At 46.2% G+C, this 17457-nt stretch overlaps 1 protein-coding gene across 6 annotated transcripts; it reads right to left on the bottom strand.

Moving 5' to 3' along the window:
- Nucleotides 1–1044: 1044 nt before the first annotated feature.
- LOC129020026 (killer cell immunoglobulin-like receptor 3DL3) lies at nucleotides 1045–15307 on the bottom strand. 6 transcript variants are annotated; one of them, XM_063657460.1, is made up of 10 exons: nucleotides 15219–15252; nucleotides 14525–14560; nucleotides 13469–13753; nucleotides 12117–12191; nucleotides 11892–11975; nucleotides 10019–10312; nucleotides 6757–6807; nucleotides 2342–2446; nucleotides 1827–1879; nucleotides 1576–1728 (listed from the first exon to the last, which is right to left on the bottom strand). In XM_063657460.1, the coding sequence occupies exons 1-10, from the start codon at nucleotides 15250–15252 to the stop codon at nucleotides 1576–1578; spliced, it is 1170 nt and encodes a 389-aa protein (XP_063513530.1). The 6 variants fall into 6 exon arrangements, with proteins under 6 accessions (XP_063513529.1, XP_063513533.1, XP_063513530.1 ...); XM_063657462.1 differs by having other exon boundaries at nucleotides 11892–12191; nucleotides 15219–15267; XM_063657458.1 differs by having other exon boundaries at nucleotides 11892–12155.
- Nucleotides 15308–17457: the final 2150 nt, after the last annotated feature.

The following is a 17457-nucleotide window of genomic DNA, read 5'->3' as shown; positions in this document are numbered from 1 at the left end:
TTTTATCTTCTTGTTGTACTTTTTTTATGCTTTATTTTTAAGATTACAAAAAAAAATTATATACAGTGGTCCTTCACTATTCCTGGGTGATTGGTTCCAGGATCCCCATTCAGATATCAAAATCTGCAGATGCTCAAGCCTCTTGCATGAAATGGCATAGTGAAGCTGGGCGCCCTGGCTCACGCCTGGAATCCCAGCACTTTGGGAGGCTGAGTTGGGTAGATCACAAGGTCAGGAGTTCAAGACCAGCCGGTCCAATATTCTGAAAGCCCATCTCTACTAAAAATAATAAAAAAAATTTATCTGTGCATGGTGGCACATGCCTGTAATCCTAGGGGAGGCTACTGGGGAGGCTGAGGCAAGAGAATCACTTGAACCTGGGAGGGGGAGGCTGCAGTGAGCTGAGATCGCGCCACTGCACTCCAGCCTGGGTGAGAGACTGAGACTGTCTCAAAACAACAACAACAAAAAAAAGCCTAGCAATTGCATATAACCCATGCACATCCTCCTGTATACATGAAATCATCTCTTGATTACTTATAATTCCTGACGCAGCCTACACGCCACTCGATTTGTATCGATTCAACATAGTTTTTTGCTTTTGAAACTTGGGGGATTTTTTTCTCAAAACATTTTTGATTTATTGTTGGTTCAATAAACACCTGTAAACCCCACAGATATGGAGGAGCGACTGTATATTTATAGTATGAAAGATGATGTGTTGATATGTGTATCCCGTGGAGATGAGACTAACAAGACCTGTGACTCTGCAAATGTTTCATCTTGGAATGACTCTGCCAGCTTTCCAGGTCTGCAGAGAGTAAGAATATCACTTGTTCATGTGATTCATGATCCTTGGAACCTCCTATGTGCTGCATCTTTGGATGGAAATTGGAGTCCCAGAAGAAAATCAGGCTCCACCCTGCTTCCAGAAGCTCAGAGTCCAGGGGTGAGAACCCAATGGAGAACAGATGGGGTAATATGGACATGGTACTGATAACACCGGAAGCCTTAGGCAAGAAAAGATTCCCATTACCGAAACCATGAGGGCAGCCATGTTTATTTGAAGGAGGGAAAACTACATTGAAATTATTAAAAAAAATTTATAAGTTTTGCTGCCAACAGAAGGCTGAAAGATAGTCTGAGGAAAGGTGGAACAGCATGAGGGAAGGTGGAACAGCACGTGTGTAAGTGCCGTGTTAAGAGGGACCCTCTTGTATGTTTGGAATTGTGAGTTCCTCAGTGTGATCGCAGCCTCAAGTAGACTAGGAAGTAAGCCAGTTAGGCTGGAGAGGTGGCCAGGGGTCAAGTGAAATAGAGAATTGTGGGCTAAGCAAACAGTGTGTTTTCTCTCCAGCAGGCAGTGGGGACTTAGACATTTGTAAGCAAGAGAGAGGCATGTTCAGATTCGTGGTGTGAGGAAGAGCGATCCCCTAAGATGAAGACTGATGTCTTCAGATTCCAGCTGCTGGTACATTGGAGCTGGCAACCCGGTTTTGAGACAAGACTGTTGTCTCCCTAGAAGACCCCTTCAAGGCCTGACTGTGGTGCTCATGGGCGGGAGAAAACTTTGGATCAGGGCTCAGCATTTGGAAGTTCCGTGTACACGATGGTATCTGTTGGGGGTGTCTTGGGCCTCTGAGAAGGGCAAGTGATTTTTCTTTGTGTGAAAACGCAGTGATCCAACTGTGCGTATGTCACCTCCTGAGGATCTTGTTCATCAGAATCCTGGAGAGAGGGAAATGCTGAGTGAGGGAGGGTGCTCACATTTTTCAGGACTCTTTGGGAATAAGACTAGCCACGAGGCTGGGCCAAGGAGCACCTACCTCTCTGTTCACTGTTCTGTTCCCTGCAGGCTCTTGATCCATTACAACAGCATCTGTAGAAGACAGTAGTCGTCAAAACAGCTCAGAGGGCACTTGTGGATCCTCATTTCATAAGCAGATAGCAACATGCAGGGGGAGGCCATAGGTGCCCGAGGTCCCTCAGTTGCCAACAGCAGACACAGACATTCTCTCACTCTGAGCTCAAGGACCCATTCCATGAATAGCCCTGAGTTCCCATCCCATTGACTCTGTCTCCCACTTTCTGCCTGTCATGGAACCTTCTCCTGGATGTCAGTGGCTGCAAGGGACATGAGGATACAGTTCAGAATCAGGCAATGGTCTGTGAGCTGAAGGCAGGGGCAGGGTGTCTGGTGCTCTCTCTAGAAAGTCTTGCTTCTGAGGCTCCTGCTTTGGGCCAGGGACTATCCTGCCGGTGAGGAACACACACCTGCATGCACCCATCCTGCTTCCCCACGTGGCCCTGAGCTCTCTGGTCTCTGCTTCGTGAGACTTACTTTTTTTGTTGGAGCACCAGCGATGAAGGAGAAAGAAGAGGAGGATGGCGAAGGGGATGATGACTACTGAGGTCCCAATCAGAACGTGCAGGTGTCTGGGGTTACCTGGAAGAAGACGAGACACCAATAAGAAGGTAATCATAGCAGTTCCTCTTTATGAATTGTCTCGCATATCTCGATTGACAGGTAACCACATACAATGTCTCTTTAGGACAAGCACCCAGATGGCGGGAAACCTAGCTTTCTCCCACTTTCTCAGTTATAGCTCTCATAGTAACCATAGAACGTGCTGAGGCTACAACTACTTTAGTTTAGATGTTTGACCCCTTCAAACCTCACATTGAAATTTAACCCCCAGTGTGGGAGGTTGGGCCTATTGGGAGGTGTTTGGGTCATGGAGGTGGATCCATCATGAAGAGATCAATGCTGTTCCAGGGAGAGGGGGTTAGCAAGTTCCCCCTCTATTAGTTCCTGGAGAGCTGGTTGTTAAAAAGAGCTTGGAAGCTCCATCGCTCCCCCTCCCCCTTACTCCCTCTCTTGCCGTTGATCTCTGTGGTCTGCACAGACAGACCCTCCTTCCCTTCTGCCAGAGTGGGAGCAGCCTGAGGCCGTCACAAGAAATAGATGCTGGTGCCATGCTTCCAGTGCAGCCTGCAGAACTGTGAGGGAAACAAATCTCTTTTCTTTAGAAGTTACCCAGGCTCAAGTGTTCCTTTATAGCAACAAAAATGGACTAAGACAGCAACGTCCTGAGATGAGGAGGAATGTCCCAGAACAGCTGGGCTGTCTTCCTGTTCTTCCTAGAGGAGGACGTCATGCAGTGCTTTAGCTGAGTGCTTCCTGTGGCTCCAGGGTACAAAACCCAGGCTGGGCTGCTTTCTGGCTTCTCCCAGCTACACTGCAAATCGGGTGACTCCATATGTCCCGAGCAGCTTTTCTGAGCCTTGAGGGACTGGCTCACATTGAAATGTAGGCTTCTCTTGTCACTCGCTGCTTATCTGTTAGTAATGAACCTGCCTATGTAATGTATTCTCTGTGTGTTCTGTCTCCCTTGAGTGACGGTGAGTGATAGGAATTGGCATAGGCCCAGGCGCAGTACAAGAGGTGTTTAGAGTCTTCTCTGGGAAGACTGGACTGGGATTCATACACAGCAAATGTGCTTTAGGATTTCTACATCTACAGCATTCTTGAGTCAAACAACTTCCATTCTCCAAGAAAAGGAAACAAAAGTGAAATCAAGATAAAAATAGCAAAGTAGAATTCTCTTATGTCAAACAGCCAGGATATAGTGTTGAAGCCCATGTGAAACGTGCTACTCTTTATGATCTCGGGAGACACATGTTAGGCTGCTGTTCTACCCGAGAGGCTGGGGGAAGGACCGCCCCCTCGACCATCTACTGCTTCAATACCACCTGTCCTCCTGTGAATTAGTAGGAAAGGGGAGCAGGAGCTAGTGCTGGCGCTGATGTCTGATTCCAAGATCTGGACTCACTCCAAGGAGTATTAATGTTTACCTCCCCATGGTCTATCTGAATCTCCACAGGTGATTGGAAGTAGGGGTGAGGTGGGGGATTTGGGTGAGGGGGCAAGTTTTTTTTGCCATGAACAGAGCACTTTCTCTATTCCAGGATCTGTGCTGGAGGATTCAGCGGGCTTTCACATTTTCTATATGATATCATGCTCACAGAAAGCCAAATAGGGAAGAGGTTTTAGGCTGATTGCCTAATGGATAAGATAAAGGATCAAAGAAGTGATTAGAGAGAAATAGAAAAATGATGATTGGAATTCAGGTGCCTTTGTCATTCGTGTGTGTTTTATTATATTTAAGAATTTCTTATTTTTATTTTTTGAGACAGAGTCTCCTTGTGTCCCCAGGCTGGAATGCAGTGATACGATCTCGACTCACTGCAACCTCCAGCTCCTGGGTTGAAGTCATTCTCCTGCTTCATCCTCCAGAGTAGGAGCTGGGATTACAGGGATGCATCACCATGCTCGGCTAATTTTTGTGTTTTTAGTAGAGATAGGGTTTCCCCATGTTGGCCAGGCTGGTCTCGAACTCCTGACTTCATGGAATCCACCCGCCTTGGCCTCCTGCAGTGCTGGGTTACAGGAGTGAGCCACTGTTCACAGACTTGTATATTACGCTATAATAGGTCCCTTCATTTCCACCACCCATCATATATCCGTCACTCCTTTGCCAGGTATTGATTTACCTGTAGGAGGAATAAATCTCAGAAAGAAATTAATTTACTGAGGATTAAACAACGAGGAAAATCAAACCCTGCAAGCCCTCCCTGCAAATGATTCTACCTCACAAATATATCTTATATACATCTGCTTCATCCACTTAGTGTCTAAATCAGCACCACATTTCACCAGTGGGGCAGGAATTGCCTTTTGCACAGTCTCCTAGATTCCAGTTACGCACCTGGGCCTCCCTTATTTTCATGTCAGTCACTATTAATCATGTAGGGATTCCTGGTTACCCTGAGTTGAATCCAATGGCTGTGAGTATCAAACACACACTCCTTGTTCCTCCTTAGTTTCCTGTGTACCCAGTGTGCTCTCCATCTCTCTACAGTCGTCTTGTCATTCTCCCCATCTCATTCCCAGCATTTGAATGTAGAACCTCTTCCTTCAACATCAGATTGTTTTCACTTTTGTGCCTTCACAGCTGACAGCTGTGTGTGGAAAATCCTTCTGCCAATCTTTCAGGTGTTCAATCCATGTTTTTGATTAATGTCACAAATATCTGATTAGTGAGACTTTCTCTGTCACCCAAAATTATACACTCAGCATTATCTATTATTTATTTTAAATTCTGGCTGGGCACAGTGGCTCACGTCTGTAATCCCAGTACTTTGGGATGCTGAGACAGTTGGATCACTTGAGGTTGGGAGTTTCAGACAAGCTCGGCCAACATGGGGAAACATCCTCTCTACAAAAAAAATACAAAAAGAATTAGCCGGGCATGATGACAGTTGCCTGTAATCCCAGCTACTCGAGAGGCTGAGGCAGGAGAATCACTTGAATCAAGGAGATGCAGGTTGCAGTGAGCCAAGATTTTGACACTGCACTGTAGCCTGGAAGACAGAGGGAGACTCTGTCTCAATAAACAAACGAACAAACAAACAAATAGATTTCATGCACAGATGCTTCCCAATGGATCATTCATTTATTGGTCCACTTGTGCATTCATTTTCTGCCCTCCCATTTAACCATCTGCAATATCAGTGTCCCAAGAGCAGAGGCCAAATGCATCTTGTTCACTGTTGTGGAAGGCAGGAGAATGCTGTCCCACCCCAAAATGTCCCTGTCCTAGCCTCCATAGCTTGTGAATATGTTATTTTATGTGGAAAGGAGGAATGAAGATTGCAGATGGAATTACGGTTGCTAATCAGCTGAACTTAAAACCAGGGTATCCTGGATGATTTCTGGGAGATTATGATGGATTTTCATCTTGGTGAACCCAATAGAATCCCCAAGTTTTCAAAAGATGAGGAAGAAGTGTAAGCAGCATTCAGAGAAAGAGGTGTGGTAAGGAAGAAGGGTCTGAGTGATGCCATGCGAGATGTGACCAGTCTTTGTGGATTTTGAGGAAGGAGGAAGGGGACCGGGAGCCAAGGAACATGGGAGCCTTTAGAAGCTGGGACAAGTGAGAAGCAGATTCTTGCCTGGAAACTTCAGAGGGAAGGCAGCCTTGCTGTCACCTTGATTTTAACCCAGTGAGATGCACTTCATACTTTGAGCTATAGCACTGTAAGATAATTAAAAAACCATTTTGTTTTCACCCACGAATCTTGTGGAAATTTGTTATGGCAACAATAGGAAAAGGTTCCACACTGCACAGCCTGAGCATGGGGCCGTGGCTGAATGAGTTCGTGAGTCGAAGTGTGCACGCATGAGCTCTGTCCTTTGTTACGGCAAGGCTCTTGCTCTGATGAGTCAGCCAGAGTTGCTTCATGACCAACAGAAGCTCATTCCTTGACAAGTGGAACTTCTCTAAAACACCTCGTCCTCATCAGATGTTCCTTTCCCTTCCCTCTCTCAAGCCCCCAGGAATTTATTCTCCAGTTAGGAATGCAGGGAGAACAAACATTGCATTTTTCCTGAGAAGGATGTCAGATTGGCAATCATTCTTCTAGCTTGTAAGAGGTCTCAGTTCCATAAAATGAGAGATTAAGAGATTTCACTGAGCCCTGTGTTGGGCCCAGATCCCTTTCGCTGTTGGAGTATCTGGAGTTTGCAGATGGTGGAAGACAGGCGCACAATGTTAGAGCTGTGAGATGCTGAGTCAACGCCTGAATCCAAGGTTTCCACCTCCCCAGGTTTCCAAAAACAGATATAAGAGGGTTCTGTACTCACCGGTTTTGGAGCTGGGTTCAGTGGGTGAAGGCCAACTATTCTGTACTCACCGGTTTTGGAGCTGGGTTCAGTGGGTGAAGGCCAACTATTTGAAGGGTTTCCTAGGACACGAGACAGGAGAGAGGTGAGGAAATGAGGGTGTCTGTCCTCTACTCAATGGAAATCTTTGAGGTTGGTTCATGGCCAACACTCTCTTATCTAATATTGGGCCCAGGGAGTCCTGGGATCCTTTTTTCCATAATTTTTATATGTGACGCCCAGTGTCTTGAGACTTCAAGGTGTAAAGAGAAAAGAGGAGCATCACACTACCTGATCTAAAAATATGTTACAGAGCTGTAGTAAGCAAAACAGCATGACGTTGGGATAAAGAAAGGCACATAGAACAATGGAGCAGAATGAATAATAGAGATATAATCCATGCATTTACGTCCAATGGTTTTTTATTTTTTCTTTTGAGATGGAGTCTCACTCTGTCATCCAGGCTGGAGTGCAGAGGTGCAATCTCAGTTCACTGCCACCTCCGCCTCCTGGGTTCAATCAATTCTCTCGCCTCAAACTCCTGAATAGTGGTATTACAGGTGCTGACCACCATGCTCAGCTGATTTTTGTATTTTTAGTAGAGATGATGTTTCACCATGTTGGCCAGGCTGATCTTGAACTCCTGGCCTCAGGTGATCCGCCTGCCTCGGCCTCCCAAAGTGCTGGAATTGCAGGTGTTAGCCACCATGCCCAGCCCATCCATTGGACTTTGACAAAGGTGCCAAGAACTTACAATCAGGAAAGGACAGTCTTTTCAATACACAGTGCAGGGAAAACTGGATATCTACATGCAGAGGAATGAAACTGCACCTCTACCTGTCACCATACACAAAAATCAAATGAAAATGGATTAAAGATGTGAGTCTAAGGGCTGAACCTATGAAACACGTAGAAGAAAATATTGAGGAAATGCTCCAGGACATTTGTCTGAGGAAAGACGTTTTGTTTAAAACCTTCAAAACGCAAGTAATCAAAGCAAAAAATAGACCATTGGGATTACATCAAACTAAGCAACCTGTGCACCGCTAAAGATAAACCAACAAAGTGAAGAGACAACCCACGGATTGGGAGCAAATATGTGCAAACTATGCATCTAAGACAGGATTAATGACTAGAAATATAAGAAGCTCAAACAACTCAATAAAACAAATGATTTAATTGAAAAAGGAGCAAAAGACATGAAATTTCCCCACATATGAAAAAATGCTCAGTATCATTCATCATCAGAGAAATGCAAATGAAAATCGAAGTGAGTTTTCATCTCACCCCATTAAGATGGCTTTTAGGCCGGGCGTGGTGGCTCACCTCTATCATCCTAGAACTTTGAGAGCCCGAGGTGGGCGAATCTCCTGAGGTCAGAGTTTGAGACCAGCCTGACCCACATGGAGAAACACTGTCTCTACTAAAAATACAAAAATTAGACGAGCATGGTGGCGTGTGCCTGTAATCCCAGCTACTCAGGAGGCTGAGGCAGGAGAATCGCTTGAACCTGGGAGGTGGAGGTTGCGGTGAGCTGAGATCGCGCCACTGCACTCCAGCCTGGGTGACAAGAGCGAAACTCCATCTCAAAATAAAATAAAATAAAATAAAATAAAATAAAATAAAATAAAACGGCTTTTAGCTGCAAGACAGGCAAAAGAAATGCTGGCAAGGGGGTAGAGAAAGGAGAACCCTGGTACCCTGTTGGTAGGAGTGTAAATTAGTACAGCCATTACGGAGAAAAGTATGAAAGTCCTTTAAAGAACTAAAAAGAGGTTGGGTGCGGTGGATCACGCCTGTAATCCCAGCACTTTGCGAGAACGAGGCGGGCACCTCAGTTGAGGTCATGAGTTTGAGAGTAGCCCAGCCAACATGGGGAAACCCCATCTATACTAAAAAATACAAAAAGTAGCCAGGCATGGTGGCGTGCACCTGTAATCCCTGCTACTAGGGAGGCTGAGGCAGGAAAATCGTTTGAACTCAGGAGGCGGAGGTTGCAATGAGCCAAGATCACATCACTTGTACTCCAGCCTGGGCACAGAGGGAAAGTGTCTCAAAAACAAAAACAAAAACAACAAACGAAAAACTAAAAAGAGAACCATCATAGTATCCAGCAATTTCACTACTGGGTTTATATCCAAAGGAAAGGAAATCAATATATCGAAGTGATATCTGCACTTGTATGATTGGTGCAGCACTGCTCACCGTAGCCAAGATGTGGAGTCAACTTACCTGCCCATCAGTGGGTGAATGGATAGAGAACTGTAGTACATACGCACAGTGGAGACTACTCATCCATAGAAAGAATAACATCCTGTCATTTGCAGCTAGATGGATGGAACTGGAGGTCATTACAAAGATTCCCATTTCTCACCCATATACAGGAGCGAAAAGGTGGATCTCATGAAGGTAGAGAGTAGAATGGTGGCTACCAGAGGCCAGGAAGAAAAGGGTGGAGGGTAAAAAAAAAAAAAAAATATATATATATATATATATATATATATATTTATAATATAAATGTATTTATGACCACTAGACTTTACACTTAAAAATGGTAAATGTGGCTGGGCGTGGTGGCTCATGCCTGTAATCCCAGCACTTTGGGAGGCCGATGAGGGTGGATCACGTGGTCAGGAGTTCGAGACCAGCTCGACCAACATGGTGAAACCCCCTCTCTACTCAAAATACAAAAAGTAGCCTGGCGTGGTGGTGCGTGCCTGTAGTACCATCTACTCAGGTGGCTGAGGGAGGAGAATCGCTTGAACTCAGGAGGCGGAGGTTGCAGTGAGCTGAGATTGTGCCACTGCACTCCAGCATAGGGGACAGAGCTAGACTCCACCTCAAAAAAAAATGTTAAAGGTGGTAAGCTATATGGGTATATTTCACCTCAATAAATATTTTTTCAAACAAAAAGAAAAGGGTGTAGGGGTTGCTGGTGATGACATCTCTGTGTGGGTGAGAGGCCAGGATGGGCTTCTGGGAAATGGGTAAGGTTGAGGGGCTGAGGAAACCTCTGATCTCCCCAGACTGAGCCCAGTCTCCCTCCTCTGGGTCTATTCTGACCGCTTTCTCCATCTGCCTGGGTGCCTGGAGCCCTGGCCGCGGGCCTCCATGCAGGCCGTGCAGGAGGGTTCGGAGGTGCCTTGTCTGCCATCCTGTGCCCTGACCCCGGCCTCACACCCAGGCTTCGTGTTCTCTCTGCATCTGTTCATCCTTCTTTCCATCATCAGCAGGAAGTTCCTCAGCTAAGGCTCTAGGATCATAAGACATGGGACAGGCATGGGCTTTCCTCACCTGTGACAGAAATAAGCAGTGGGTCACTCGACTTTGACCACTCGTAGGGAGAGTCACGGAAAGAGCCGAAGCATCTGTAGGTCCCTCCATGGGTGGCAGGGCCCAGAGGAAAGTCTGCCTGGAATGTTCCGTTGACCTTGGGCACTGCAGGGAGCCTAAGTTCATGGCCCCCCTCCTCCCTGGATAGATGGTAGATGTCATAGGACCTCCGGGAGCTGCAGGACAAGGTCACACTCTCTCCTGCCTGGACTGTGGGGCCAGGCTGGGCTGAGAGAGAAGGTTTCCCATATAGACCTGGAAGGAGAAGAGGCAGTTTCCTCAGGGAGGTTCTTCCTTGTCACAGCTCCCCTCACACCTGAGCTGAGAACTCACTCCCCTGCTCTATGACCTAATGCTCTCTCTCTCTCTTTCACCCTCCACCCACATCTCTCTTCATGTCTATTTCCTCCTTCCACCTTCTCTGTCTCTCTAGGTCTCTGACCTCACTTTTCCATCCCTAGCTATGTTTTCTTTTTTTGTATGATTTTATTCTCTCTGACCCTCCTTGGATGGGTTGACTTGATCTTCCTCTTTCTTTAATTCTGAGTCTCTCACTTTCTGTCTTGTTCATAACTTTCTGCATATTTCTATTATCTATTGATCGATCTATCATTTATCTATGTATGTATCTATCATCATCTGTGTATCTATGACCTATCTCTCTGTTATCTACCATCTATCAATCAATGTATGCATGTATGCATCTATCCATCTATCATCATGTGTTTATCTGTCTTTCTATCTCTCTATGTCTATTTATATAACATCTGTCTGTCTTTCTATCTATCTGCTTATCTATCTATATCATCTATCAGTCATTCATCATCTATTTATCTATCACCTATCTCTCTATTATCTATCATCTATCTTTTATCTTTCATCTATCTATATCTATCTATCCATCTATCATCTGTCTCTCTCCATCTCCTTGTCTTTCTCTGCCTCTCAGTCTCTCTAGTTCCCTTTTGGAATCTCTGCAATCCATCCCCACATCTTTATCTTTCCCTGTTTTTGTGCCCCTCCCTCAGGGCTCTGATTTTAGGGCTTTTCTTTGCTCCCTTCCATCATATGCTCCACTTCTCTGCCCTCTTTTTCTATCTCTTTATGTGTCTGTGAGTCTCTCAATTCCCTTCTTCTGGCTCATTCTGTGTGTGTGTTCATGTCTTTGCTTTTTGATTTCCCTGATTTCAGTCCGTGTCTCTCTGTGGGCTTTTGTTCTCAGCAATCCTATAACATGTGGTGTTATTTGAATATGAGCCTCAGAATCCAGTCTGGGGACTCCAGGAACTCACAGCATACAGGGGTTGCTGTTCTGCTCCCTCACCTGGGGCCATGGTGTCCTGGGATGATGACAGCTCCACTGCATGGAAGGCAGAGGTTTAAGAATAAACACAGCATCTGTAGGTGCCACAAGCCTGGGGCCACAGGGCCCAACTCAGGCCAGATAGATGTGTCTCTTTGGGTTCTCCTGGTAGAGAACACTTTGTGGAGGTAAAACAGAATGGAATCTTCTAACCTGTGCCTGGTCTCTGAACAAAGTCAACATGGAAGGACACCTCTTTCTGGGACATGTCTGTCTCTCTGTGTCTTCTTTACCTCTTTATCTCTTTTTCTAACACCCTGTGTGGCCCCTGTGTCTGGCTTCTATGTTATGACATGTGGTCTGTACTTGTGTCTCCAGTTTCTCTGCCTTTGTTGGTACAGACCTCACCAAGTCACTTTCTCTCCATAGGAACCCCACACTCATCTTCCTCATGACCACCTGGGGCTTCCAATCCTAGATCATTCACTCCCTGTCCCAGCAAGGGTGAGAGGCAGGTCTGGATTCTCTCACCTATGATCACGATGTCCAGAGGGTCACTGGGAGCCGACAACTCATAGGGTAAGTGAGTGACAGAACCAAAGCATCTGTAGGTCCCTGCAAGGGCAGGTGTCATGGGACCCATGGAATAGTTGACCTGGGAACCCGCATCGTGGAGCTCTCCAACGAGGCGCAAGGGGTCCTCAGTGGTCCCCTCTCTGTGCAGAAGGAAGTGCTCAAACCTGATATCTGACCAACATTGCAGGATGACCGTCTCTCCTGATTTCACCAGGGGACCTGGGTGGGCCAGGAGGGAAGGTTTTCTGTGGACTCCTAAGAAGAGAGGTTGTGAGTTCAGAAGGTGTCTCCCTTTCTCATCCCATTCATGGGACCTGAAATAAGTGAGGCTTCCGCTCCATGGTGTCTATCTCTCTCCTACCTCTCTGTGTCTCCGTGTTCTTTTCTGTGCCCATAACCCCTGGTGCAGGTCCCTCCATCTGTCTCCCTCCCTCTTCCCTGTCTCTCTGTCTCTAGTAGCCCTGATTCCCTTCCCACTGTGCTTAGCATCATCTCTTAGGCTGTTGTATCTCTTTCCCACTAATCTCTTTCCTGGTGTTTATGTGGGGGTGGAAGAGGAATCACGACAGGCTGCATGTTCAGGCTCTTAGCAGCCTGAATCAATCTCCTTTGGACAGATTGGAAAGGCCGGCAGGAGGTATGAACTCATCAGTAAGGCAGGCATCAGTGTCCCCGTTCCTGATGGGGATTGGGAGCCTCTCCTGTCATGTCTGTGCATTCTCCATGGCCCCAGCTTCCATAGGGTGGCCCCTGGTGCTGGTTCCAGGAGCATCAACTCCTCCCTATGTGGATCGAGCCTGGTGGTAGCATCAGTATCCCACCCGTGCTAAAATCAGTGTAGCCAACCTTCTCCTTGTTTGGTTTCTTAACTTGTCCTTCACCTGGGTTCCTGTGTTGGTTTCCTGTTGCTGCTGGAGAAAATTATCACAAACATGGCGGCAGGAGAGAATACAACGACCCCTTCCACTTCTGGAGAACAGAAATCGGACCCAGTTCTCTCTGGGCTAAAATCAAGGCGTCTTCAGGGCTGTGTTTCCTCTGGAGACTCAGGGAAGAATCAGTTCCCTTGACTTCTCCAGCCCTTAGAGGCCACCTGCCTTTGTGGCTCATGGCCTTCCCCCATCTTCAAAGCCCACTGTGGCTGATGGAGTCTCCCTCCCACTACGCTGCTCTAATCCCCACTCTCCTCTTCCTCCTCCTGTCATGAGGACCCTTGTGATTACACTGAGCACAGCAGGACAGTCCAGGCTGTCTCCCCATCTCAAGGTCAACTCATCAACAACCTGAGCTCCATCTTCCCCTTCAGTCCCCTGCCCTATAACATAAATAGTCACAGGGTCCATGGATTACCATGTAGCCATCACTGGGGACAATTATTCTTCCCACCACAGCACCTATTTCTCTGTACTGAATCCCCCTTTACCCCAAATACAGTCAGGGCCTGGATGATCGGACCCTGATGGACACCCCCACCAGAAGCTCTGGGATTCAGGAGGTGGGACAGTGAGAAGCCCAGACAGAAAGCCTCTGACCTGTGACCATGATCACCAGGGGGTTGCTGGGTGCCGACCACCCAGTGGGGGAGTGTGGGTGTGAACCCCAACATCTGTAGGTCCCTGCATGTGCTGGGGTCACAGGGCCCATAAGGAAGCTGTTCTGGAATACTCCGTTGTAGAGCTCAGGGACAGGCATCCCGTCTTCTTTGGACAGACTGAATTTGTTAAACCCAAGACGAGAGCGACACTGAAGAGACACATGTTCTCCTTCAGACACCACAGTGCTGGGCCAGGCAGAGAGGAAGGGCTTGTCCTGACCATCTGGGGGAGAAGGAGGCACTACCTTAGAGAGAAGGACGTGGAGCCGCCCCTCCCTCCCTGTGCTCAGAAGATTCTCCCCATTTCCACGTTTCTAAGGCTCCTACCACACCTGGGTGCCCAGGGCTATGGGAAGGACCCATCCCACATAGACATGGTGTCTCCCTACAACAAGTGTCAGCTGAGAACTTTGAGCAAGTGCTGAAGAAGCGACTCTTACTAGATTTTAATACTGCAAAATTACTGACATAAAAGAACACAAGGTAGACACAGGATGGAGGGTATGATCAGCTAATGCATGAACCATAATAAACAACTGAGCCCCTATTAGAAGATCTGGAATGTCAGGGTCATGACTGTGGTCCCCCCACCTCTTCTGGTAGAATGACAGCAGCCACACTGCAGCCCCTACCGTCATGGAAACGCTGGAGAGTGTGAGTTATGCTCTTGTCCTCAGAGGCCTGTTGTTCCTTGCACTGCTTCTCTCCCTTCCTCTGCCAGTGACACCACTTCCTCCCCGCATACCGCTCCTTTGAGCACTTCAGTCTCCCCCTGGGTCCCCACAGACTCAGCCAAGGGAAAGAAAGGCCGGGGAGGGCTAGGACAGAACTGTGGCCAAGCTTCCCATTACTTCCTTTTCCTAGTTCATGAGAGATTCCCACATGGCTTCCCATGGTCAGCCCATCAGTCAATCCCCTGTGCCGCCTGCCTCCCATTTCAGGAAAATCATCTTATGTGGGGAGATGACAACCTAAGGTTTGAGGAAGGACTCACACACATGTGGCCTGGCCCCCTGCAGCAAGAAGAACCCTGGAAAGAAAGATCATGATGGGCGATCCATCTGTACATCACCTCCAGGCCCATACCTCCACTCCAGGCCCATATCTCCACTCCAGGCCTATATCTCCACTCCAGGCCCATATCTACAGTTCCAGGCCCATATCTCCACTCCAGGCCCATATCTACAGTTCCAGGCCCATATCTCCACTCCAGGCCCGTATCTCCACTCCAGGCCCATATCTCCACTCCAGGCCCAAATCTCCACCTCCAGGCCCATATCTACACTCCAGGCCCATATCTCCACCTCCAGGCTCATATCTCCACTCCAGGCCCATATCTACAGTTCCAGGCCCATATATCCACTCCAGGCCCATATCTCCACCTCCAAGCCGTATCTCCATTCCAGGCCCATATCTGCACTCCAAGCCAATATCTCCACTCCAGGCCCATATCTCTACTCCAGGCCCATATCTACAGTTCCAGGCCCATATCTCCACTGCAGGCCCATATCTCTACCTCCAGGCCCACGTCTCCATTCCAGGCTCATATCTCCACCCCAGGCCCATATCTCCACTCCAGGCCTATATCTCCACTCCAGGCCTATATCTCCACTCCAGGCCCATATCTCCACTCGAGGCCCAGATCTCCACCCCAGCGCTCCCTCCCTCGATTCCCTTCCAGGACTCACCAACACACGCCATGCTGACGACCATGAGTGACATGGTGCTGCCTGTGCAGACAGGCGGCTGCGCCCCAGCTCAGTTCAGCAGCACACAGGATGTTGTGAGGGGCTCATGCAGTTTCCATGCTGACCACATCATGGGAGGATGACGTATGCAGGCTATTTCTACCTTGCATGAGGCCCAGTGGCTGTTTGGTCAAGAGCGGAATATGGCTTCTGGAAATTGTTCCGACTAGAATTGACACCTTGCATCCTTCACTATTACCAACTCAAAACACGTCTCAGATCCAATATCTCATACAGGAGATGACTGAATGCTTGGCTTACATTAAAGACTTTTGATGTATTTTTGTTGTTTTTATCTGAGATTCAAACTCTTCTTCATGTGCTATTTTCCCCAGGCTGGTCTTTGACTTCAGAGTTCAAGCAATCCTCCTGCCCCAGCATTTCTAGCAGCTGGCAGTACGTCACAATCTGCCACACCGAAGTCACAACTTTTAGAACATTTTTTTTTTTTTGAGACACACTCTCGCTTCATCACCCAGTTTGGAATGCAGTGGTGAGACCTTGGTTCATTGCAGCCTCCACCTCCCAGGTTCAAGCAATTCTTGTGCCTCAGCCTCCTAAGTAGCTGGAATTCTAAGCACTCACCACCACGCCCACCTAATTTTTGTACTTTTAGTAGAGAGGAGGTTTCTCCATGTTGGCCAGGCTGGTCTTGAACTTCTAACCTCAAGTGATCTGTCCACTTCAGCCTCCCAAAGTGCTGAGATTACAGGTGTGAGCCACCATGCCTGGCCGGGACACTCTATATGTGTGTGTATGTGTATGTTTATATGCATATGGTTATACACACACACACACACACACACCCCTAAGCACTCACATATATAGTTGTTTCAAATTTTAAAAAATATAAATTTTGTATTTTTCTTTCTTTTTCTCACATTTATGTTTCTATGACACCATATACATATTGAATTTTATAGCTCTATTTTATTCTTTTGGATTGCAGTTTAATAGTCCATGCATAACTTTATCAACATGTAATTATCCATTCTTTTTATCATGGGCATTTGTGTTGTTTCTGGATTTTTTCTTTTATAACTCGGGCCTTGATAATCATGTTTCTGTGTGATCCCTTGCATACATATGCCGAATTAATTAGACATATTTACCTAGAAATGAAATTATTGGTTTCAGGTGCAAGTTGGTGTTGAGCTTAACCAGGAAGTGCCAAAATATTTCCATCATGACCAAATGTGGCCTGGAAATTTTTTTTTGGTCAATTTTCCTGTTTCTTCTAAGGAACAAAATTGATGTCACTGATTTTTCTGTCCTGTTTGTCATTTATGAATGTATGTACATGTGCATGTATATATTTGCTTGCCATTTTATGTTTTTCCTCGATGTTACTTTGGAATTAATTTGCTGATGTGTAGTATTTCTGCAAGTGAAAGTTATATATTTACTCAGCTCTTCATTCTTTTCTAACATAGACATTTGAGGCTTATTGTCCCTTAATACTGTTCTATCTGTATCCCCAGTCATTTGCTGAGATGTGTTTTCATTTTTAATTGATACAAAATATTTTCCACTTTTCTTTGAAATGTTTTTCTTCCACTCATTGTTTATTGCTATATGTGTTTATTAATTTTCAAATATTTGATAATTTCCCCAGCATTTCCTTGTTGTACATTTATAATTTAATTCAACTGTTTCATCTATCATATTACCTATGATTCAGCGTTTAAAAATTTATTTTGGTGAATGTTCCAGGGGAGCTAGACAAGTTTGTGGATTAGGAAGATTTGAGGTGGATGTTTTCTAAATGTCAATTAAGAAAAAAATCATTCAAATGTTTTTCTTTATTTAAAAAAATAGAGATGGGGTCTTGCTATGGTGCCCAGGCTTGTCTTAAACTCCTGGCCTCAAGTGATCCTCCCATTTTGGCCTCCCAAAGTGCTACAATTATTGAAATTATTAAATGTTTCATATCAACACCCAACCTTATGCACCCACTGCCTACACAAATGTTTTTCAAGTCTTTCATATGCTTAATAATTTTCTGTGTACTTGTTCTGGAAGTGAGGTGAATGTTGCTATCTCTAGCTGCAATTTTGGATGTGACTGATTATGTTTTGAATTATGCCTTTAATTTAATGTGTTTTGAGGTTCCAGCTTTAGGTGTGTAGGCATTTAGGATGATTATGTCTTATTTATGAATTTGTCTCTTTGTCATTAT

The sequence above is a fragment of the Pongo pygmaeus genome, chromosome 20 (assembly GCF_028885625.2).
Source record: "Pongo pygmaeus isolate AG05252 chromosome 20, NHGRI_mPonPyg2-v2.0_pri, whole genome shotgun sequence".
Lineage (NCBI taxonomy): Eukaryota > Metazoa > Chordata > Mammalia > Primates > Hominidae > Pongo > Pongo pygmaeus.
Note: the sequence above shows the minus strand (reverse complement) of the source record. Positions and strands in the feature narration are given on the sequence as shown.